The sequence below is a fragment of the Primulina tabacum genome, chromosome 5, assembly GCF_025594145.1.
Source record: "Primulina tabacum isolate GXHZ01 chromosome 5, ASM2559414v2, whole genome shotgun sequence".
Classification (NCBI taxonomy): Eukaryota; Viridiplantae; Streptophyta; class Magnoliopsida; order Lamiales; family Gesneriaceae; genus Primulina; species Primulina tabacum.
In genome coordinates, this window is record NC_134554.1 from 11,694,206 (window position 1) to 11,718,719 (window position 24,514).

The 24,514-nt window shown below is 35.0% G+C and overlaps 3 protein-coding genes across 5 annotated transcripts; all 3 read right to left on the reverse strand.

Moving 5' to 3' along the window:
- Positions 1 to 1,923: 1,923 nt before the first annotated feature.
- Positions 1,924 to 7,013, reverse strand: LOC142546569 (putative metal-nicotianamine transporter YSL7). Its single transcript, XM_075654345.1, has 6 exons — positions 6,548 to 7,013; positions 4,453 to 4,616; positions 3,788 to 3,885; positions 3,558 to 3,692; positions 3,273 to 3,462; positions 1,924 to 3,188 (listed from the first exon to the last, which is right to left on the reverse strand). The coding sequence occupies exons 1-6, from the start codon at positions 6,951 to 6,953 to the stop codon at positions 2,079 to 2,081; spliced, it is 2,103 nt and encodes a 700-aa protein (XP_075510460.1). The 5' UTR covers positions 6,954 to 7,013; the 3' UTR covers positions 1,924 to 2,078.
- A 3,028-nt stretch (positions 7,014 to 10,041) lies between these two features.
- Positions 10,042 to 21,266, reverse strand: LOC142546570 (protein GRIP). Of its 3 annotated transcripts, XM_075654346.1 has the most exons (23): positions 21,100 to 21,266; positions 20,957 to 21,004; positions 20,226 to 20,796; positions 19,936 to 20,051; positions 19,336 to 19,505; positions 18,985 to 19,078; positions 18,153 to 18,239; positions 17,929 to 18,009; positions 17,588 to 17,713; positions 16,831 to 16,939; positions 16,671 to 16,750; positions 16,138 to 16,266; positions 15,944 to 16,044; positions 15,149 to 15,282; positions 14,963 to 15,060; positions 14,768 to 14,887; positions 14,532 to 14,562; positions 14,345 to 14,403; positions 13,064 to 13,135; positions 12,351 to 12,398; positions 11,464 to 11,569; positions 10,518 to 10,576; positions 10,042 to 10,346 (listed from the first exon to the last, which is right to left on the reverse strand). In XM_075654346.1, exons 3-23 carry the CDS (start codon positions 20,716 to 20,718, stop codon positions 10,236 to 10,238), a joined length of 2,424 nt encoding a protein of 807 aa, XP_075510461.1. In that variant the 5' UTR covers positions 20,719 to 20,796; positions 20,957 to 21,004; positions 21,100 to 21,266; the 3' UTR covers positions 10,042 to 10,235. The 3 variants fall into 3 exon arrangements, with proteins under 3 accessions (XP_075510461.1, XP_075510462.1, XP_075510463.1); XM_075654347.1 differs by lacking the exon at positions 20,957 to 21,004; XM_075654348.1 differs by lacking the exons at positions 20,957 to 21,004; positions 21,100 to 21,266 and having other exon boundaries at positions 19,936 to 20,043; positions 20,226 to 20,442.
- Positions 21,267 to 23,019: 1,753 nt separating this feature from the next.
- LOC142546572 (HMG1/2-like protein) lies at positions 23,020 to 24,514 on the reverse strand. The gene is made up of 8 exons (XM_075654349.1): positions 24,382 to 24,514; positions 24,209 to 24,262; positions 24,006 to 24,122; positions 23,857 to 23,914; positions 23,715 to 23,759; positions 23,533 to 23,613; positions 23,374 to 23,460; positions 23,020 to 23,284 (listed from the first exon to the last, which is right to left on the reverse strand). Exons 2-8 carry the CDS (start codon positions 24,253 to 24,255, stop codon positions 23,252 to 23,254), a joined length of 468 nt encoding a protein of 155 aa, XP_075510464.1. The 5' UTR covers positions 24,256 to 24,262; positions 24,382 to 24,514; the 3' UTR covers positions 23,020 to 23,251.

A 24,514-nucleotide genomic window follows, 5' to 3' on the forward strand; every position in this document is an offset into this window, starting at 1 on the left:
AATACATGAAACATGTAGTAAAAATTAAGTTTGTCTTTAGTCAGGTATTAAAGTATAAAAAAAACTTATGGATACTGAATCTTAAAAAAATCATTGACAGAGGTAGTTTTCTCCAAATTACCCATCGTAAAAGATATTAAAACGATCTATATGCCGCTGACAAATGATGACGTCAAGATGAAGATAAAGTTTGGGTTTAGGACAAGCCAACAAATTAGTTTTCTTATTCGACGTTGGTTCATGACCTATAAAATTGGGTGTGGTTTAAAGCCCAACACAAGGGAAAAAAATGCTTGGAAGTTAAAGTCGCCCTCAAAGTCCAATAGATATTTTTTTTTAATATATAAATATATCGATTTAATCTCTTTAACCAATTTTTAAATTCAAAACCGGAATCTAACCGATTAAATCGAAATGATCGATTTTTTTTTTTAAATACAATCTACCGATTTAACCAAGTTTTTTTAATTTTATTCGATTGGGTTAAACCGAGAAGACAGTTGGGTGGGGTTTAGGGATGGGCACAACATCCTGGCAAAGTCAGATCCTTGGATTCCTTGTCTTCCGTCTTGCAAAAGCTCTTTCAGTTCCATATCGGATCCGAATGCTAAAGTGGCTTGTTTAATCACACCCTCCGGTGCATGGGATGTGACAGCTCTTTTCACCTCGTGAAGCCGAAGCAATTCTGTATATTACTCTGAACCGTCGAGGATGCGCTGATCTTAGATTTTGACAGGGGACTCAAAATTGTATGTATACTGTCAAAGCTGGCTATATTTTTTAGATGAAAAGCTGCCCCCCATTCCAATCTTCTCACCCCATCCGGTCTTGGAAGAAAGCACTCTGGCGGCTCCATCTCCCACCAAAAGTTCGAATTTTTTTGTGGAGGGCGTCTCGTGATTATATTCCTACTGCAGTAAACCTGAGGTCAAAGCATGTTCCAACTTCTGGCTTTTGTCCTTTGTGCTATCTCAATTTCGCTTCTACTAGCCATTGTCTCCTGTTTTGCCCTGTTGTTCGGAATGTTTGGAGACACGATCTTTTGTATTTTCTTGTGTCAGCTACGAATGGCTCCTTCTATTGAATGTGGTCTACTCTTAGCGAAGGGGCTGAAGAAGAGGAGTTTGAGTTGTTTAATACGATGGCATGGGTTGTTTGGTATGTAGAGACATGCAAAAGAACACAAGCAACCTCTCGACAACCGACATGTTTTTATATTGATGGGGCTATCTCGTTGTTGGATATATTCCGCAAAACTAGTTTGGTGTGTGAACTATTGAATCCTTCGACGCAGCTTATCGCTGACCGGGGTTGGATGCCTCCGTTACAGAACCAGAAGATTGGATGTTGATACGGGGATCGGTGGTTACAATAACAAGTGCAGTGTTGGGACAGTAGTTCGAGATCACCAAGGTTTTGTTGTTGATATTGGGCTTGCGTTATTAGGTACACAAGTTCGGTGAAAGGAGCGGAATTGGCCGCCATTGGTTTTGGTATAGATTTTGGCTTGTGTCATGGGTTTACAAACACTTGCATCTTTTCGGATTCTAAACCGGCAGTTCAAGCAGTAACTAATCCGGCCATGGAGCTTGGACCTGAAGGAGCCATGGCCTTGGAAATTAGATCACTATAATAGTCTTCTACTCTATTAAGCATATGAGAAGAACATCCAATGGAGTTGCTCATCGTTTAGCTGGTACAGTTCTTTCTTCGATGACGAATCTCAAGTGGCTTATGGTGATATACTATCTTGTTTCTCTGATATCGTAACTATTGACTTTATGAATTAATGCTAATGAAGGTTTTTCTAAAAAAAGAGTATTTCTATTTTAGCTTTCTGGCTTTTGAGTATCCCAAAAAAAGTGTCGAGTATTCTTGTTTGGTTTAAACATATTATAGCAATTTTCGCTCCCAAAAAACCACTGGATAAAATTCACATGCACAACTTAGATATATTTAATGATAGAACAACTATACATTTAAATTTATGAAACCGTCAAATAGCAAGGGAAAATTGCGGATACAAAAGAAAATACATGAAGCTGAAGCATGGGAATTTGATATACCAAGACAGCAAACTAATTACCCAAGAAAGTGTCAACCCTTGCATTATCTTTTCTTGACAGAAACTTCATACAAATCGGAGGCTTTACACCAGCCAAAGCTAAGATTGAACTGGGCAATGTCCAAATCCCATCTCCACAAATCAATCCCGACGCCACTGCCGGTCCAAACGCATCGGCCTTAGCCTTATCCACTTTCTCCCAGATGAAAAGAATCAAGCTCCCCACACACATATCAATGGTGAAATATGGTCCAAGATAGAAAGGAATCGCCATAGCCATTGGGATAGGAATAAACCTAGCCCATTTCGGCCCTACACTGTCTCTTAACACGTTGATGACTACTGCTGCTATGAAGAATACATAACACAGCGTGAGACAGTGGTTTGGCAGAGATGAAAACCCCTCGACCCCCAAGATAGCAATGCCACGGTAGACAGTCGCATACGGTACCGGATATTGTGAGCCCAAGTTGCCAAGATCGGGGAATGCCTTGTAGAATATCCAAAATACGCACGGTGAGACGATACAACCTATAGCAGTCCCGATCACCTGGCTCACAAACATGGACCTGGGAGATGCTAGAGTCATGTATCCGGTCTTGAAATCTTGTGTGAGGTCTGATGCAGTGGAGACTATATTCATCATGACTCCACAAGCAGCTAGTCCGGCAAGAACTCCCCCATGGGAGGCTCCAGCCCACGCCCCAATCATGAATATGGCCAACTTTCCATAGGTCGATGCTAGGGACCAATCGGTGAGCCCACATCCGTAGGCATTGCAAAAAGCTAGTGTTGGTGCAAATATATACATGACGACTATATAGTACCATTTGAGTGGATGGAAAATGTGTGGAAGAGTTGCCGCAGAGATTATGGCAAGTACGATGTATCCAGAAATGGCAACCCATGTAGGGATTTTGTCCTTGATGAAAAGTCGGGTCCTACGTTCATCATCGTAGGATACTGTAGGAGTATTTGAAGGAGATGAATTGGAACCGACTGGGAGGACTGAGCCTGAATTTTTATCACGGATTTGTTGGTATAATCCGAGTATAGTACGGCCTAGGACCTTGACGAAGTTGTATAGGCCATCACCTAAGATCATGGCTATGGCAATAAAGACCTGTGAAAGAATCACAAAAGGTTACATATATATATATAGGTCATCCAGACGTTTCAAGATTTGGTTTTGTGTATTTTAATATACCCGGTAACCTTGAATGCCATGGAGACTGCTAGGCGCCAACGTTGCTGAATACCAATCACCTTTCCTATTCTCTATGAGCGGCCACATTATACCCCACGATAGAATGGCTCCAACTAGTAAAGATATATTGATCAAATATGGGCATATCATACCGACACCAACATATGTTGCTGAGAAATCGAAGTAGAACCTGGTTTTTTTATCAAGAAGTATGAGGCTTAAATTAATACCAAGAATAAAAATATTGGAAATTTAACTAGATGATGTTAGTCAGACTATCTTTACTTGTTTTGGTAGGCTTTAAGACCGAAGGTTGGAAATTCAACGAATCCGCAGCCATCTCCCGCAGTGAAAAACCATTGAAAGAACCCCCACAAGAAGCTGAAAGAGAAGAATTTTCCCAAGGTTCTTACTTGTTTCCTGGAGGCAAGCAACACAAAATAAATTTAGAAGACTTGTGCATTCAAATACTGTTTTCCAAACAAGATTTACAGTGATTATATCCGGGAGCTCACTTTGCTAACTTGGCTCCTTGAGGAGTGTGGAAGCTGTTGATTAAGTGAGCAGTAGCCGTCCCACTTGGGTATGTCAGTTTGAAATCTATGATCATTATCTGAAAACCATTTAAAACATAGATTCAGATTCTGAGTTCAAAATTAAGTGGTGAAATTGAGAATATTATACTTTTTTACAGGACAAATCGACATATATGATATGTCACAATACAAGTTCTAGCATATGCGGCTTCAAAGATGTGAATCTATATGAATGTCTCCCTTTTGTAAAACTATGAGTAGGCAATAAGTCAAAGAGGAAACACCATATCCCAAATAAGGAAGGAGCGTAAGTCACTCCACCATTAATGAAACTGCATAATCATTGAAAAGTTGATGCCCACGGTCGCCCATTCCAGATGACTTTCAACCTTAACCTTATCTATATGTGAAACAAGTAGCATATTATCGACACCTATACCCCATCTCTCATCTCCCATCAATATCCTGCCAGATTCCGTTACAGTCAAAGCACCCGATAGTAATTCTTCCTAAGTTTGCTCCTCAACAAGAGCACCGATGTTAGGCCATTATCTCAAAGGAGAGTTTGTCTCAAAAAACTGGTCTTTCAATTTGAAGAATCCCTCAAACCGATGGAAGTATGAAGTTAGAGATAATTTACTGACCTTACGGAGTGGCACCACAGAAAAGAGCCCCAAAAAGCTAACCACGAAAAGGAATCCAATCATCCACGTGAGGGCTGGATTCTTGATATTTTGTGAGTCATTAGCTTCAGTGGTTTTTTTGGCAATAGCTTCACTCATACCAAGCAAATAGCTTCCAAAACCTCCTGTACAAATTGATAGACCAAAAGTTAGTTCATTAAAAGCTGCAATTCAACGAACATTCTAACACAACATATATGATATGCTTGTATTCTCATTATGAACATTCTATCAATGAATTTAGTTTTTGTTCATATTACATTTGCTCAATGGATAAATTATTAGATTATTTACAAAGTATCGGAAATCAAGATTTTCCAATATATCTAATAATTCAATTACGTGTCACTTGTTTGTTGTTTCTTTGAGAAATAAGTAAGTATATTGTCTGTCTGGGGAATCAAATATGTATTAGTAAAGTCTTGACTTTGGAGTCATCCGAAGCCTAGAAATTTGACTGATTACTTGGGATTGAAATCATCTTTCAATACCAAAACAAACAACAGTAAATTCATTTTTAATATTTCCAAATCTGGGACCCACCCCACAGCCAGAAAAATATTCAGTGGAAAAATTAAGCGGACAACGAGATTCAGTTCCCCCCACGTCAAAAAACTTAGTTTGAGGCCTTATATATTTTTATCATTCCAATCTCATGGCATTTTTTAAGTCCAAATAAATACAAATAGTTGAAATTGCGAACTTAGGAACTTAATCTCAATTAACCCAAAAATCAATGGAACCCGAGTTGGTCCCAAAAAAAACAACCAATTCATGTACCATCAAATTTCACATGCAAGTTTTCGACCATCGACTACATTATTCTAATGTATCAAGGGTTTAGTTATGATAAATTTAATGGTTATTGTTATAGAGTAGGACTGTCTCACGAATCTTTATCTGTGAGACGAGTCGATCCTATCGATATTTACAATAAAAAGTTATAATCTTAGCATAAAAAGTAATATTTTTTCATGGATGACCCAAATAAAAGATATGTCTCACAAAATACGATCCATGAGAGCGTCTCACATGAGTTTTTGTCATTGTTATATTTAAAAATTAGTGAGTCGAATATGCATCAAACGAGGTTGATAATCATTAGATCTGTCGTGAAAATACTTAATATGTAGCATCTCATTGACCGCATCCAATATGCCTAAATTATATACTGATCATATTTAAAATAATGTCTCCTGAAAAGAGTTTAATGACAATATATTTGACAGCCAAATTATCCAGAAACCACGGTTGTATTTATTATCGATTATTGTAAATAATAATTGTAACCAAGTGTAACCAATAATGGTTGAGCCAGAGTTAATGTGCATCGGACTTCAAAAAGTATTCGCACTAAATGCATTCACTTTTCACAGTTGTCGAGGTCTTCAAAAAAATACTTGTAATTATCATGTGTTATTAAAATACTAATCACATATATATCCTTGAAATCTCCCTCCGGATCTAGATTAAATCTCTTGTGAAACGATATCATGAATTTTTATATATAAGATGGATTAATCTTATCGATAATCATAATAAAAAATAATATTATTAACATAAATAATAATACTCTTTCGTTAATGACTTAAATACAAAATTTGACCTACAAAATTGATACCTACTATCGTGTCAGAACCATTTTATGCTTAATTTTATTATTTAATTCCTCGAGATTCAGCTGGTCATATTTTTCAGAGGTACAATAATCAAAGACAGAAAAGGTTAAACGAAAAAGTAAAAAATATATATTGATATAATCTAATATGGCCGACATATATCCATATTATTTTAATCCTTAATCGGTCAAAATTTTATCAAACTAACTTAAATTTTAAGAGAAATGATGTGAATGGATAATTATTCGAGAAAAAATAAAATAATTTAAAGAATAATTAGATCATTTATAGTTATAAAAATAATTTAAATTTTAAGAGAAATGATAATTATTCGAGAATAAATAAAACAATTTAAAGAATAATTAGATCATTTATAGTTATAAAAATAGTAAGTGAAATAAATGGATAATAATGAAGCTAGGCGATGGTGTACGTACCGCTGAAGGCTATGCCGGAGGAAGCCACAACACAGGTCTGAACCACGGTGTTCTCCTGCCTCGTAAATGGCTGCTTGAGAAGCCCAGATTTATCCAGAAACTTGGTCCAAACTTTCACGAAGAAGAACCCCAGAAGCCCCGCCGATACATTGAGCGAAGGGATGATTCCTGTGGTCAGATTCAGCTTCATCACTATGAATGTGAAGAGAACACTCAGAACAAAACTCACGAAGAAGGCCCTGAAGGTGAGCTGCTTCTGCCATGGCGGAACCTCCTTGCTCTCGAATATCTTCTCCACTGAATCGTGCTTCGCCGTGCTCTCCTCTTCTTTTTCCACGATTTCTTCGTTGGAATTGTGGGTCTTTTCGGGCTTCCGATTGTTGATGGTCGTGGAAGTATGATCCATTTTGGGTGTAAGGATCGATCTTTTGTGTGGGTTGTGGGTGTGAGAGAGATATTTGGATCAGGACATGATCATATATATATATATATATATATGGGGCTTTCAAAGTTTTCGCTATCTTGTAAATTCTTTATTGGTATGTTATCATTACGTATCATATTCGTTAAAAGAATAGAGGATGATTCCATATTTTGTTTTGGCTTCGGTTGATCCAAGATTCATAATAATATTATTTTCAGTTTAAGTGTGTTATATATATATATATAATTTCAATTTTTTTTGTGCGACGTTAATTTAGTGTCGACACAATGTATAGTATCACATCAATATTATGATAAAAAATATTTATAATTGCTAAAAATTTAAAATATTCACGGCCAAAACTGAAATTTGATTATATATATCATCAAAAACGCAAAAAAATACAGAAAACTACCAACGTAATTTTATTTAAGTTCCAATTTTTACATATCACAAAAATATAAATTTGTATACCCCAGAAATTTTAAAATGTAATTAAACTTAATTTGAATTCAAATCTTAACAATAAACAATTTAAATAATATTTTTTTATTGGAAAATTTATATTGTTGTTTTGGTGGTAGAATGATCTATAGTCTTCAGTATCAGAATCTATATCAACAATCAATCAATCAATAATATAAATATATAATATATGTGAATGCCGGCTGGTTTGGGTTGACTTCGACGCTTTCTTGATTGTGACGACGATGGATACGTTCGGGAAAAGTTTGAATGTCGTGATTGTGTTCCTATTCCTTTACTAAAGAATTTTACACCTTAAACCCCAACTTGACTCACAAGTGAGCATGAGAGATATTATACAATAAATAAATTTTGGGGGTGACAAATTAATTATATTGTTTGTTATATATTAGAATAAAGTTACATATATAAATACATTTTTATGGTGTTGTTTTACAAATATTACAAAATTAATGCATTAGGAATCATATGTTTATTTAATTGTATTGTGCCTATATTGAATTTTACTGAATTATATTAGATGAATTACATTTTTTTATGGAAATTTTTTGAAAATGTGAATACATAGTACATGTAATGTGAAAATAAAACATTTCATACCTCTCAAATGTCCAAATCCCCACAAGGAAACAAATCTATTTCATATTTTCAACTGTAGTGCGGGACCATGAATTTGTGTCAAATGAAACAATTGGAACGGCCAAAATTTATTCATCCAAAAAAGGCCAAATTTCAAATCACACTTTTACAAAATATCTATTTACGTATTTATGGAGTCGTTGAAAGAGTCAGATTTGGAATCATGCTAACGTCAAAATCTATGAACCCCCTTTTAAAAGATAATAATTCAAATGATAAGTTCACTAGAACCGGTATCCAAAAACCCAACCAAGCCGTATTTTATCAACCTTGTACTCAATTTGAAATAGGACGAAGACTAAGATAATCACTCTCTTTCAAAATGCGAAATTATTATCACGATCTAACATATCAATATATTATATATGGAGGCTCACACGTATCAAACACAAATTCAGATATTTGATACATGAATCTGAAATGATTTACACATGTACAACGTTTATCAGGTCAACCCTTTGATTTCCATTCCAATATTTGTTGTTATTTGTCATGAATTTAGCCCTTCTAAGCACATATACTGCATTTGTCTCTCGACTCTGTCCTTACAAGTGCTGGCAAAGCAACTTTAAGAGTGATTTTGAATGGTTGAGTATATAAACAACACAAGTGATTTAGAATTTGGAGAGAGAGAGAGAGTACTTGATTGAGTGAATAATGAATTGTTGAGTTCTTGTATCTTGCCTTACAAATGAGCTCATACATCTATATAGACAAGTTCTCTATCCTCTCTAGAGCTTTCTAGTGTCTAGAACATTTCACATTAGTCTATATAATAGAGTGTTCTAGATTTTCCTACATTTGTAATCTACAATAAACAAGAGTGTGCTGTAAAATTGTCTAGATCTTCCTCCAAGTCTCCACATCTTTTCAGATTCTCTTGGAAGCTTCTAGATACAACCTTTTTTCACATCTAGATCATTCCACATGGATCTGGAATGTTCAAGTCATGTCCACAATGTTCGAAATCATATTGCATGAGTCTAAAACATTTATGTCTCATTTACAATGTTCTAGACCTTTTTGCATGAAGCTAAAACCTTAATGACATGTCAGCAATATCATTAGTTCTTCCACACGAAACTAAAACCTTCAAGTCCTTCCTCCTTTTCAATTTCTCTAAAATATTCATTTGTCTTCAAGGGAATCCAGCGTACTCGAGAAGGTTTTGGATGCCACAAAACCTATGTGACAGTTTCCTTCGCAGATCTTTTCATCTTGCGTGTTGAAACTGTAAAGCCGTGACATATTGCTTGTTTGCCTATCACCCCACCAAATTATACCTCAAAATAAGTAAATTCCTTCGTTCATAACATTCACACAAAGCCTGAATCTTCTGGGGCCAATAGTGAATTTTTTAAGATTCAAAACCGCATTTCTTCGCTACGGTATTCATATTTATGGGAAATTATGCACGTAATAAATATCAGCGCTTAACCTCTCTTCTTCTTTCGGTTTAGTTCAATTTACCTTGAACTTCAATAACCATAATTGCTTCAAAATTATTTTGTATGTACTTCTTGCTTTAAAGTTATGTGAGATATCATCGTTATCTTTGATCGATCCCATTTATCTTTCGTTAAGTAGGTACATGTCATTTAGCAACTTTAGTGATTTTTGATTATTGATACTGAATGTAACGTGTATGGCTGCTTTTGTAATCTTTTCCTCGTAGGATGCAAATGGGTTCATAAACGGTGTCAGTTACAAGCAAAAAATCACCTTCACAAATCACGGAATAAAATTCACTTATACTTGAAATATATGTTATCATCCAAACATATTATTCAGTGATTCAATAAGACGGGCGTGAATTGGCAGTACAGTATTCACAAGATAATTTTTATCCAACCTAAATAGACCGCAATATGTTTAACAAGTTATAGCACAGAAGCAACCACATACACATTATCGATAAATAACTGGGGTTTTGAAATAAGCCTCGTAAATAAGGTCCTTTCATCATTCTCTTCTATTTCAATTTCACCTGAAAACTTTTTTTTAGAGTATATCCATCGTACTTTTGGTACCTAGATTTGATTTTTAACAGAAAAAATAGGTACCATATATAATTCCTGGTTGTGGCACAGAATGATAAATCATACATCTGCAAGAAGCACTTAGTCATTCAATCATATGCTATGAAAATGAGAATCTAGAAAAGAGGGACAGTGCAGATCCCGAAGAATCACTTGCTGGGCTAGGAGGAACATCGCCTGAGGCGCGGTAGGCTTGTTGACACTTTTGCACCTGCACATTGATCATCAGGTATGATCGGTTTTTTCTATCCACGAACAAATAAAACAAAAATGTGGTATTGGAATGTGTATCCATATGAACTAAAGTAAGTACATGAATAGGAATTGTGGAAAAACTATTGCCCGGTGATATATCAAATGTATGATCCCATACGTGAGTTACCTCATCAGGGCTGAACTGAAGGAGAATTGCAATAACCGGTAAAAGTCTCTCCACTTCACCTACTCGTTTGGAAAAGAGAGTATGAAATAATCAACGTTGAGTTATATGTTTGTCAATAAAAGCCTATTTTTACTCACCAAAATAAATAACTAAATAAAATTACCATGGGTAGAGAACAAGACTCTGAGATAGTATTCTAAAATAGAACCAACAATAGATTCTTTCAAGACCATCATTTAACTAATATTCCTTTAGGTTGTATTTTGGATTGACGGATTTGGTTTTGAGAAAGAGATTTGGTTTGAAATCCATCATATTTACTTGAAATTGTTAAACTTAATATAGCCTGGATTTGCAATTCATTTGAATTTTGTTTGTCTAAACAAATCAAGAGATTTGAATTTCATAGTTCAAAATCCTTCGATCCAAGCACACCCTCATGCTCAGGGATGAATTTAAATATATGGTAGTTCATGTGATCATTAAGCTCCAGAAAGAAAAAGAAATTCAGCCAGAGTAAAAGTTACCAACATTATTCTGCATCCATGTTTACAAAGCAGTTCTCGCACTAAGAATCATATTACTAATTCTCTATGTAACAAAGATGGAGCCCCCCGTATTTTAAAAAAATATGGTGCCCCCCAAAACATTAGGGGTATAAAACCAGCTAAATTTGAGGAAATTAATTATTAAGGGTTATAGATCCACAGATGATTTATGTATAGGCTACACGGTATACTACAATCAAATCAAGTTATTTGATGAAATCTTATGTTTGGGGGTTCACAATCTAAGGAGTTACAAATCGTGCAAATTTATGTTCATCTTGATATTCTTGAAATCCAGATAGATTAATAATTTTGAAAATATGTGTGGTATTGGATTGCTGTCAGTCATAAATCGTGTATCTTACTTTTAACTTGACAAATTGGAAAGAGCAAATTACCTGTCTCAAGAAGCTTTAAGATAACATTTTTTACGTATGTCATGTCTACTCCTTCCCTCTTTTGCATTCGTTCCGTGTTACGAAGTTCTTCCTTCAACATGGACTCCTACACACAAGATAATCATCAAGACTTCACCAAGATATAGATTCAATCTAATTGGAAACATAGAAGCACGGGCATGTCATTTCCAACTTCCCTTATCCTACCTGTGATCAGACAACTACCATAAGATTACTACACCATTCAACAATATAAAATTTGATTTTTCACGCAATAGGGGCAAAAAGATCAACACGGGCTTTTGAATAGTGCCGTCAATCCATACATATAAACTTTTGGCTGGAAACAACAATGGTGTCAACTAAGGATTCATTCTTTCAGTTGTGACATGACAACAAAATAGAACATGTTTCTTGGTCTGCACTCTGCAGGTTGCAAGCGATACAAATCAGGAGGTGAACATTGGAATGCAGAGACTTAAGCAAGAAAATCAATCTTTAACTATCTTGCAACAGGACTGGAAACAGGTGAATCATCCTTTTTCTTATAGGTATATTTCTATCTACAAATCACGTAGACCTAGCATGACTTCAGTAATTCAAGAAAGGCAAGAAGAAGCACAATTCTTCTTATATGATGAAAATCGCCAGAGACAAATACTAATTTCCATCACCTTAAGATGGACGCTTAGGGACCTTATCAGGGATCTGCTCAGATAGTGTTTTTCTCACGCTACTGCATATTTAATCTCCACAATATTGCAGAATATTTTGGAAGGATCACATCGTGATATGTAGCATAAATGATTGAAGCTACAAGAAGACTAGCCACAAGCATAATGAAAATTATTATTACAAGAAGACTTGCCACAAGCATAATGAAATACCTGTTGCCTGTGAAGCCGGTTTTCATGCTCCAGCTCCTCAATTTCCTCCTGCAATTAACACATTCCATCATTACATGGAAACATTACGCAAACTCAATATCATCGTTCAATTAGTCGGTGGATTTGAATTCCTTTCCTTCTCTAATAGATTTAAAAGGAAAAACATGAATGGTTCCAACTCCTTTCTACGGTGACTCAAGCCAGGAACATAGATGACCAGTTCTTATCAATCCCTGGCTCATCTGGTGCAGATTAGATAATAAGATTTTAGCGAGGGTTTGGAATAAATTGCAGGTAACAACACGGATTTAACAAATTAAAACCGCATCACCCAAGGTCCCTTTTTAGTTCAACTAAAACAAGTACACCGATCTAGTTAAGAGTTAGCCAAGTGGTGCTCTTAAATAAACACTTCGACATGCACATCACCAGGTTCAGAGCAGTACCATTGCACCACAAGAGAATTGATATGTTGTGCTCTGGTTGTGAATCTAGGTTACCAATAAAACTTCTTTTTACATGGTTTTGACAAGCAACCAATATTGCGAAAGTTGTGAAAATTTTCAAATAGATATTATTCGTTAGTTTGAAAATCTCAATTTAACTGAACAAATTTTATCACCCTCCTTTTGATTCAACCAATTGGAACATGCACATCCATCATCTTAAAACTTCGATTCAAGGGTATTTATTACCCCACAAGAAATACTTACTTGAAGTACAAGTATATGCCGCTGGGTTTGAGCAAGCTCCTCTTCTCTCTGAGCTTGCTGTCTTGCCAAAATCTGAGATTGATATAACAACAGAAACCATGTCAATCAAGTTGAAAGTTTTGAGCTTAAAGCGTAAAAAGATTTATATTCTTTACATAGCTAGAAATGAAAAAATTAATGTTCACGGATCAAATCTGTAGTCAGGACAGTAAAATATCGTCCTTTCAATGACTTGTAAATAACAACTCCGATAGCTATACTCCTACTTATACCAACACATACTAGATCCTTTTTTGACCAACAAGTCCTTTTCAACGTCATACAACTGGACAACTAATGTTGAAGCTGAATTGTAAGAGTTTTGCTTATGTTCATGTCTAAAAGTAATGCAGCTATGGGCAAAATGGGACTTCAAAATATATCTCCTTTCCCTTTTACTCTTGTTTTTCGCTCGTATGTTAATAGGAACCTCTCCTTGAAATAACGGATCATTCTTCTAAGTTCTACCCAACACACGAACAAACAAATATGGAAAAGTCAGTGTAGTCGGAGTTGCACAATTTGAAATAAACCAAAAGAAAAATTATTAAATTTATGTCGATCTACAAATTTTGGTGAAATTTTCTCATGTTGTACCAAGTTTGTGCGATATAGTTTTTAAATTGATGTTCTCAATATGGTAAGTTGTACTTGAATTAATTTTGTTTGCAAGAATTGATATAGTTCACAATTGTAAAGAAACTACCGCATCTCAAGTTTTCAGAGACATCTTACTATCAATAACGAAATTCTAATAGTTTAACACTAAACACAATCAGTCACTGTGACCCATAATCATCCGCAAAAACAATCACTTGAATCACATGGAAACATTTTACAAAAAGGAACCATATTACTAGACTTGTGCAATAAATAACTGCACAGAAATGCTCAAGGTTTTATAAGTCATTGTGCCAGTACACATCTTTGCGGGAGTTCAATGACATAGATTTTCCAAAAGAATCAGATATCCATCTTCCTCAAATCAGCAGTAAAATCAAACTGATCAGTTTAAATGAAATGACACAACTCTACACAGAACACTACCACTTCAGTATCTCCTGTTTGTTTCACAAGTCCGACCTTTTATTGAAGCAAACTAAGATAGCATTCTATGGAAAGAATCATTTAATTTCTGTGCATACAAATATCAGTTTATACCTCAATAGCAATAAGATGAAGGGTGCTTATGAACCCAATAACAATAAGTTTCAATATCGAAACAGGAAAAACTGTGCATACCAGGATCTGTTGTTCTGCAGCAGAAACACTAGAATTTGAGGATTCCTGCTTCTGATAAGCTGAGCTCAGCAATTACAAAAACAAATGTTAAGATCCAGCCAATTTTGTAGCAAATGAAACTCCTAATTGGAGACATTTTAACTTCTGATTCTTGCAACATAAAGCATAAAAATTAGAATCTTTGTACCTGAAATTGTAAGGTCATCTTGGTACATAGCCTGGAATATAATGAATGAAAGAGTCACTAGAGAAGACTACACTAGAAGTGGAAAGATAAAGTAAGAGTGGCCTACGAAGTCTGTAAAGGAATCAAAGAATTACGACAGATTTTATAGACATGATTAGAAACTTAACTAAAAAACAAAATCTTCACTGGTAATAAGCATGTATGTTGCATTATTTGCGTAGAAGAGAAACACATACATGTGGCCTCAAATCCAGTGACTGACGTAGATTCTTATTGTCATCCAAAAGCCTAGAAATCTCTTTGTCCTTCTCTTCCATCATTTTATCAGCAAGATCATGAAATGAAATTTGCTCTTCCTACAAGACATAAACTTCAACAATGAGAATGAGAGCCCAATTTTGCTAGTAAGAGTATATTACAGAGGTAACAACCTTCAAATTTTTACAGTGCAACCTGAGCTCTTCTACTTCTTTTTGAAAATTTTCACAAGAGGGCAACTCATTCTGCTTACTCAGTGCTTCATATCTCACTGCAATGATAAAATATAAAGTAAACATCGCATAGAAATAACATTAAAGACGTGTCAGAATGAGCTGACAAGAAAAGGTTGATAGTACATCTCCAGGTTTCCTCCATGTTCTGAAAATCTCTTTCCAATGTTTCTTTTTCAGACTGGTGCAAAGAGAAAGCAGAGTCCAAATTCATCTGAATGCTTTTAATATGCTGCTCTGCTGTTACGAGAGCTGCATCTCTGTAACAAAAGATCAAGAAGAATCAGAACAAAGCAGATTTCAAAATAAAATTCCTTGAATTTGAATCCAGTTTTTGGCATGACCAAGCATGTCCTTACAGCATCCTCGGTTGTAACATCATTGATGTGTATTAGGCTTGTGAAAAACATTTCAGAAAATGAGTGTAGCATGGATGTAAATGTCAAGGTGTAGCAACTGACATGAAATAAATACAGGAAAATCAATGAGAGGAAGGATTCAAAATTAAGTTGTCATAAAGTTATTAAGCACGATTAAAGTGGTATCGCGATACTTGAGATTTTAATTTTGGTTCCAGACATTTAACACCCTGCATTATCCAACCCTAATTTAAAATATGTTTGTGCATTTTTTGAGCATATCAATGTATGAACGTTTTCCCCATGGACGCTCCAATACTACACAGTGCTGTCGTTTCCCTGCTTTTAAAGGGAAACAAAAGGTTGTGGCAAAACTCACTTTTGGAAATCTCAATTAGAACTTCCAGTTATTTCAGTTGGGGTTTCAGTTATCAATGAGAATATACATATACAGAAGCAGTTAAAACAGCAAGCATAGTTGAATTCATACATACTTTCCACAAATTTACTCTGTATCATAAATTAATAATAAATTTTAAAGCACTTCCATAAATGCAAACACCTGGTGGCAATTTCTGTCTGACAATTGGTCAAAGCATCTTTGAGATCTTGGAGAGCTTTATCCTTTTCTGCAGATATTGAAAGTATTTCTCTCTCAGCCTCCTAAGAAACATAAAACAGAATTTAAGAGCAAATTTTGGTGATGTCGAATCAATTACATTTCTTTTCAGATAACACAAAAGTTACTGCATCTACCTTAAGAGCTTCCTCGTGAGCTTTCAATTGATCGCTGTCCCTAACAGCAACAAGTTCTGCCTCTTTTTTCTGAAGCAGTGAATGAGCTCGAACCTTGTAAGAAGCAAACTCACTTTCTATTTGATCAATCTACAATTTGGAACCATGGAAAAGATGAAATAGTGATAGGCAGTGGTATGATTTCACACACACAAATCAGTAGCCATAATTGCTAAATAGTAAATAGCATTCACTAACCCTAGTTAATGGGAAAGAAAGTTGTCCACTCTCTTGATGATGAAAACACAATAAATAATCTTTATATGTTTTTTTAAAAATAATTAGTTACATCTCACTTGACAATGTACCATCAAAAGAACAGTTCCCAATGTTAAAGCAAGCTACAAATTAGATGTCATTAGCTAATCAGTCACCAAGACAGTCATCCGAACAAAAGAACAGTTTCTACCACTAAAACAAATATTATGAGATTTGGGACATAAAATATATTCATCAGATCAGCCCTCAATCAGGCAAAACATAGAAAATGGTACCTTGCCTCTCAATGCCTCTAGTTCAGTATCTTTACTGTTCAGCAGCTGAATTTGCACAGAAAGTTCAGACTCCAATTGACCTGGAAAAAAAAAAAGGAAAGTGGTGTTTTGTCATATAAAAAGAATGATTAACAAAAAAACTCGAGGAAAATTGGAATACTTCTTAATTTTGCAGCTTCAACTTCAACATGTATCCGATTACTCTCTGAAATTTCTAGCTTTGTTCTCATGGATTGGAAGGCAGCTTCGAAAATTTCTTTTTCTTTCTCCTGAATGCATCATAAACACGTACCTTATTAAATCTAACACTTGATATTTCACAATGTGGTTCAATTTGGCTAGAAGAGAGGAAGTACTCAAGAAACATAACGATATCATGCCTATGCATTGTTAATCAGCATAGAGCTGGTGCATTTATATCCAGTCAAAGGACTGAATCTGTAGAAACTTCTTCACCACTTGCCCCTTTCTTCCAAAAGTTCCTAATACTTTCAGGTTTTTAAAAGAGCGAGGTCAAACAACTGAAGCAATTTTTACTAAATGTCAACTGGGTCATCTTTGGTAAATATATATCCTTCCATAACTTCCAGACTAACCACTTTTAAGGGAAACCGGAAACCCAACGGGGTGAAAATCAACCTGACCGACAAAAGTATGCACCAGAAAACAATCGTGACCATATAATCATAAAAGCTGGAACATGAGATAATGCTATCATAGGAAGTGTAAATATCCTGAGAGGTCAGCCTTTCTGAAGTATCAAAAACTATCATTATAGTGACCATCTATCGTATGCTATGTTGGCACATGACATTGCAAAGTTATAATTCACTAGGTCATGAAAACTAAAGCACCCGGGAAATAGCTAAAGGAAACATAGGAAATCATCTAAAACTGTACTAAGAAAATTATCGTACATGTTCATTCTTGCGATGGCTGAATTCTCCTTTCAAAGCTTCCATTGCAGCTCTAAGACGTGCTACTTCACCACTTGAAGCCGCTTCCATCTCTGCAATCTTGGCATCTTTTTCCACGATCAAAGCCTAGAAATATAATTAAACAAACTACTCAAATTACCATCTGTGAAATTTGGAGCACCAACCTCTGGCTTATAAAGAGGAGAGAGATAATTGTAACATCAAATAAGAAAGAAACCAAGTAACATGCAAATATAATAATCCTAAATTATTTCTCCAACTTTAGTAGTTTATTTCATATGAAACACATTCAAAGGAGTACGGGATATAACAGCTCTCACCCTCAAAGAGGATATTGTTTCACTTGCTCTGCTTCTATCAGCTAATACATCAGCTATTTGGGCTTCCATATTCTCTACTTGCTGGCAAATATAACACATGAAGGACAAATGAAGTTCAATAAAGTTAGTCAAATTGGGAGCCACTTGAAGCAAAAAAAAAAGAGATTGAAGTTTTGTGTGAATGAAAAACAATAAGATTACTCGGACGTCCAGACACAGATTACCTTCTGGTGCTTCAGCGATATCTCAGTGATTGAAGCTTGCCGCTTTTCATCAGCTATCTGCAGTAACCCCCGCATGTCTTCCAACATCTAATAAGATGCAAGCACGGATTCTCATTAGTGATCAGTGAAGGATAGGTTTCCAGTGCAAAACAAATTGTGGACTACCAGAGAGGATGCCATGGATGCGTAACCTAAACAAAGGCTATACAAGAAAGGCAAAAGGCAAGCGCGAGTTGACATTCTTTCTTTGACTACCCGTTAAACTTGTTTAGATTATAAATGATAGGTGTGGTAACATAACCATGAGAACTGGACAACTTTATTTACCCAGATTTGACGTTTCTTGTTTACAGATTTTGAGTTTTTCCAGCCATACGCTTGAATCATATTATGCTCTAATTATTTATTCTAAATGACAACTCAAATCAAAGAAACAAGGAAATGATGTGATCATTGTTCAGAAATTGTGTACTATGATATTTGAAATTAATGAAATGAAACATCGTGCTAGTTGATAATATTAATCCCCCACCATGATAGCTGTGGTGTTAAATTTAAAAAATAACAATAATAATTGACAAAGAGAGCAGGCGCAAATGGGAAAGGTAGAAAAAATCCATACAATCCGTAAAGGAAGAGGTCTACTGTCTCCATGTCCTATAAATTGTTCAACACTAAAAGAAATTTAAGCCTACTATTGCATGCAAGAATTATGACACGACCAACTATAAAAACAGTATATAAATTAAAAAGTAAAATTGAAAGATGTACAAAAAGCATAGTATAAATAATCAATGCTCTTAAACTCCTTTACAATTAATGAAATAGATACCTTTTCTTTTTCCAAAAGAGAATGTTGCAATGTCTCCAAAGCACTCTCTTTGGGGACCAATGAATGGCGCAATTCCTCAATGTTATCCCTGAGCCTAAATAAAATCAAATTGTCAAACGACTACAAATGAACAGAAAATTTTAGAAGTTCCGATGTGGTCACCTTTCTTCTGAGGTATAAGCATATATGATTTCTATGACTAGGTCACTCAGAAAATAAGAGAATTTTTTATTTAACAACTATCGGAATTCTCAAATGAAAGTTAGAAACTTAGAAATAGTTTTATGTTAGCACTAATGGATCCATTGCATGAAAAGTTAATCCAGACATGAAGTTTTTGGGGGACTATACTTGTTGTTTACACTTCGTAATTGTTGCCTCTCCACATCCATTGCTTTCAATGCTTCATTAGCATTTTGCCTTGTGCGCTCCAATTCTTGCTGCAACGCTGAGAGCTGGGAAGATGATTTCTCAGCTTTCTCTGCAACCTCACTAAACTTGGCCTCTAAATCATCTTTTTCCTAAAAGTGGCAATCCCAAGAACATTAGAGCTGAACCTAGAGAAGCAAGCTCCCCATTTAATATAATAATAATATCTTGATATTCAAAAAGCTAAAGACTGCATAAAGCAGGCCCATAAATTTATGACATCCCTTACTAATTAGTTCTCGGTTAAGCTCATATGAAGGTTCTTTTTGGTTTAAATTGTTATGATGGTAAACAAATCCAAACATTTATACAAATGAATACCAGCAAATGGACGGTCAAGAATATGCAATCATCTAAAAAACATGATGGTTTATTAATAAAAAAGAACACAAAAAATTTGATATGGTACACAAAGTACGAAAACATATAAAAGTTAATGAAGAACCACTCTAAGCAAAATCTGGGGGTGGGGATGATAAACTAAAGTAGATAAATGAGAAGATAAAGAGAGGCATCAAGTACTTTTTGCACATCCTGGATGCGTTGCTTGGCTCTTTTATGAAGTCTATTGAACTTGGAATCCAGCTCAGAATATTTCTCATCCCTCTCCTTTATTTCTTGATCCATCTTCTGTTGGGCTACGCCAGGAAAGTACAGCATTAAACACATTTAGACAAGAAAGAAGAAGAAGAAGAAGATCATCACTTGTTTTGCTAAAACATTCCACCCAGTAAACAAGGAATCAGAATTCAAAATCTATGATACCATATTCAATCAAATTGGAAAGTATGAACAACAACAAATGTTACAACCTTCGTCAAGTTTAACAGAAAGTTCTTGCGCCTTCATATCCGCCTCGGAGTGGCCAGCTCTTAGATGCTTCAGAGCCTCCTCTGCGGAAACTCGTGTTAGCCTTTCCTCTTGAAGTTCTATTTTCAAAGATTCCAGTTTTCCAGTAAGCTCTTTGACAACATCATGACACTCCAAATGGTTATCCTTCATAGTTTCATTCTGTGAGCCATGTTTGGCAGAGTTCACAAGAACAATATTAAAGCCCTGAAACTGAGATTTCATGTATTCATTCTTGAAATCGAGTTCCAACAGAGATTGCAGAAGCTCGTTATCATTATCACTGTAATTACAATGCATGCTTCGACCATGTAATCCATTTCTCTTGACAAGACTGCTATCAACCTCGGCATCCAGGTTAAGCTTCTCATTCTCCACTTCTATAGCCTCGTGATTTGCAACAGCTTCTGTTGTTGGATTTTCCAGCACACCGCCATCACCTCCTTCACCGGACATCTTCGCCGCTTTCCAAACCAGAATGACACTCCCACGTCTCTTCTTGAGTATTAGAATAATGACCGCTTCATCAAAAAGCTGGAAAACAGTAACGATTATTACACCATTTTCAGAATCCTGAGAACAGCACATAAATTCATATGGAAGCAACTTTACATACAAAGAACAAAACAAACTAGATAAGAGAAAAGATATAGTGAAACCCACAAATAACACGGATTCAAAACAAATGTAATACCTGAAACAATTCAATTTTCAAGAAAGAATCAATGCGCTCACTGATTGTCTGAGATAATGAGATCAACAGTTTATGAGACTTTGACCCCAGCAGATCTATCAATCCGATTCAAAAACGAAAAGTTGAAAATTAAAATAGTGTACCGTAATTCTCTCAGTTACATCGTCCAGAAAGAGGAATTTGTCGTGGTTAATCACATCTCCGATATGCTCACTTAAATTCTCTCAATTCTTCAAAGCAATTCTCGCGAGGTAGAAACTTCAGAGGAGATTATGAAATCAGTACTCGGAACGGGTAAAAGGTTAGGCCTATTGGGCTGAGATTGGGCCCAAGATAAAACGTCGCGTAACCATTTTACAATAATATTCTAAATAATTATATTCTATATAATTATGGCATCATTTTATTTAACACTACAATTATTCTTGATTTATACATTGATTTTGATTTTGACATTATATTTTTTTTCCAAAAATATTGATATAATTGTTTAATAAAAATTTATTCTGACTATGTAAATACAACCATAAATTTATTTGGTAGATAAGTCATTTATTGCATTTTTAAAAAAAATACATATAGATTATTAGTAAATTTTGGATAACAGATATTTTGTTATGTGATTTTATACTATGTTAATTCTGTTTTTTACAATTAAAATGTTCAGAAAATTTAAAAAAAAATTGTATAAAAATTAGTATTAAAAATTTAAATCGGGGTCGACAATTAAAAATTTTGACCTTGTTGATATACTAATAATATGTGATTGATATTTCTTCACCCTTCCTTTGATTTTAAAATAAGAAATGGCCAATAATTTCTACATAATTGAGATAAATTTAAAAAATAATGTTAGTCACGAATTATTTAACTATGTCAACGAGTTGTTACGCGTCGAGACTTTTATCCGATTATTTGACAATATTACGTTAAATATATCTTTTTTTACACAATTTTGATCGATGCCTAAATTTAGACTTTTACGTAAACTATTACTATTTTTATATTTAAAATAATCACAATATATAATAAATGACATAATATTAAAGTTTTGATAATGTCAAATATAATCATCCAAAAGCACTTTGATAACAATTTTGTGTGAGAGTTTCATTTATCAATTTTATATTTTTCATGTGATTCACATTTTAAAAATACATGACAACAAGATTATTTTTATTATAAATATGAATAAAATTGATATATCTCACAAATAAATCATCTCATACAAAACCTAATAATACTTTTAAATAAATAACTGAATGGAAAACAAGCCATAAAAATAAATGTTCGTATTTATTTATCTTTACAACAAAAGGTTAATTTTTGCAACCCCACATGCTTAGGCCAAAATATACCAAAGCCGAACATAGAAACGTAACCTTCACCAGAACCAAAAATAATGCTTCTTCCTGCTTTCGAGCAAGCTCTTCTATCACATGTATCAGTAACACAAGTTCGATCAAACACAATATCAAAGCCTTTTAGATCCATTTGAAATAGTTAAGAATCTTCAAAAACATTTGAAATAACTCTAGGTTGAAATGAATTAAAATCCAAAACAATTAGAAAATATGAAAATATCTTTATATCTCTCGCCTAAAGATATATAATTAAATATGGTCCAACATTCTCCACATTTTTAACCCCCCAAAACCACAAAAGGTCCAGAATTCCCAAGCAATAAATTTTTCGGCAGAAGTGAGAACAAGGTGTCGTATTGATGATTCTGATCATTATACTTTTGCAAAGATGTAATCCCATTGGAACTTCGCCGATAGGGGGAAATTTTAAAAGAGCCAAAGGGATTCCAACCGGGTAAAACTTGAGAAGAATCAAAATTACGTTCAGATGCATGTTCTCCTAAATCTAGACAAGAAAAGGACATAAAGACAGTCCGAAAAACAATTATCACAATACCAACTGCTGAAAATTAAAAAATAAATATGGATGGGATCAAAGTAAAACGCCCATCAATAAGTTAGGATTACTCGTGTTCAATCGCACACACCTCCAATTAGAGATTAATATCCAATATATAACATTAGTTTCAAGAAGAAAAATCGAAGCAAAACTTCAAGTGATTATCATTAAAATAGAAGGCAATGAACATGGAAAATGTTTCTGATAACAAACAAGCAATCTCAACTAACATTACGATTACATATGCTATTTTCACTTGATTCCACTGAAAGATACAGATAAAAAAGAACTATCTATCCAGACTTAGTTTAGTTCATAATGAGCTGTTCGTGAGGGAATACATACGTCTTCCAACCCCAATTTCGTCTTCGATCACTCGTCATCATCGTCGTCATCTTCGTCTTCCTGAAGTTAAAAATAAATATGTAAGTATCAAACGAAAGCATTAATTGTGCCATAAGCACGCTCTAATTAATCATGATTTATTGTTATACCTCATCGCTTCCATCCTCGTCATTTTCATCATTAACTTCAGATCTAGATTTGTCACTCTCCTCTTCTTCAGCACCAGGTCCTTCATTCTGTTAAATAATTTATAATGAATTTGGTATCAATTAAAGTCGCTAATAAATAAAGTTTTTGTTAATAATCACCAGTCTTTTGTTGTAAGCCTGGAGAGTCTTCTCATACTCAGCCTTCCGTTTATCTGCCTTGGCAACGAATGGAGCTTTCTCCTGGAACAATTTGAAGACTATTAGAATATGAGGATACCATATGAAATAGATCTGTGTCTAAACAAAGAACTGAATAATCTGCTGTCGAAGTGAAATCTTACCGCCTCAGACATCGATTTCCACTTGTCACCACCAGCCTTCCCGACCTAATCAGAACATTGAATTCGCATAATTACTTGCGAGACAGGAAACAGTCTCTGATTACGATAATATCAAAATACACAGATATCTATAATCACTTACGGCTGCAACAGATTTGTTATTGGGATGCTTCTCTTTGAATTGTTTTCTAAAGTCCTCCCTATGTTATAAAGCACGCATGAGACATAAATATCACCAATTGACGCATAAACACCAAAAATTCGAATCGACAACAGAAAACTAAGATTTACATGAAAACGAAGAAAGCACTGGCAGGCCTCTTAGGCTTGTTTGGATCCTTGACTGCCTTTCCCTTTTTCGCTGCTGGCTTCTTTCCAGCTGCCGCTCCTCCTTTCTTCACAGAAAGCCTTCAAAAAACCATCGAAAACCAATCAAAATCCAAAAGACGAGAACAAAAAAATTCAAAGATCTAAAAGGTTAGCAAAAAACTAACTTAGCATCAGCCTTTTTGGACTCGGTTTTCGATCTACCTCCTTTCATATCTCCTCTGCGAATAAAACAAACCGGAAATCAGCGAAACCGTGAGAAATCGGTGCGAAACGTCGCGAAATCGTCGAAAATCGGCGTGACTCGGTCGAGTCAACGTGGTAACGGCGTGAAGCTCACCTCCTGTAGGGCACTTGGCTTTGCTGTTATGGCGTGTGGGCTTAAGAATGAACGAGAGGTCGATAGAAATAGGAGAATTCTAAAGGGTTACGAAGGAAAGGGTATATAAATTCCTCACAGGAAAACAATTGAA

Excerpts from the sequence above, each read along its gene's own strand:
- LOC142546569 (XM_075654345.1), bottom strand. The coding sequence starts at position 6,953 with ATGGATCATACTTCCACGACCATCAACAATCGGAAGCCCGAAAAGACC. Across the intron at positions 3,693-3,787 it reads CAAGGAGCCAAGTTAGCAAA|GAAACAAGTAAGAACCTTGG; the intron begins GTGAGCTCCCGG and ends GCTTGCCTCCAG. Across the intron at positions 3,463-3,557 it reads CTTAAAGCCTACCAAAACAA|GTTCTACTTCGATTTCTCAG; the intron begins GTAAAGATAGTC and ends TAAAAAAACCAG.
- LOC142546570 (XM_075654347.1), bottom strand. The coding sequence starts at position 20,718 with ATGTCCGGTGAAGGAGGTGATGGCGGTGTGCTGGAAAATCCAACAACA. Across the intron at positions 20,052-20,225 it reads TTCTGTTAAACTTGACGAAG|CCCAACAGAAGATGGATCAA; the intron begins GTTGTAACATTT and ends TTCCTGGCGTAG. Across the intron at positions 18,240-18,984 it reads CTCTTTTGGAAAAAGAAAAG|ATGTTGGAAGACATGCGGGG; the intron begins GTATCTATTTCA and ends GCATCTTATTAG.
- LOC142546572 (XM_075654349.1), bottom strand. The coding sequence starts at position 24,255 with ATGAAAGGAGGTAGATCGAAAACCGAGTCCAAAAAGGCTGATGCTAA. Across the intron at positions 23,915-24,005 it reads AGTGCTTTCTTCGTTTTCAT|GGAGGACTTTAGAAAACAAT; the intron begins GTAAATCTTAGT and ends TTTATAACATAG. Across the intron at positions 23,461-23,532 it reads AGGCTTACAACAAAAGACTG|AATGAAGGACCTGGTGCTGA; the intron begins GTGATTATTAAC and ends ATTATTTAACAG.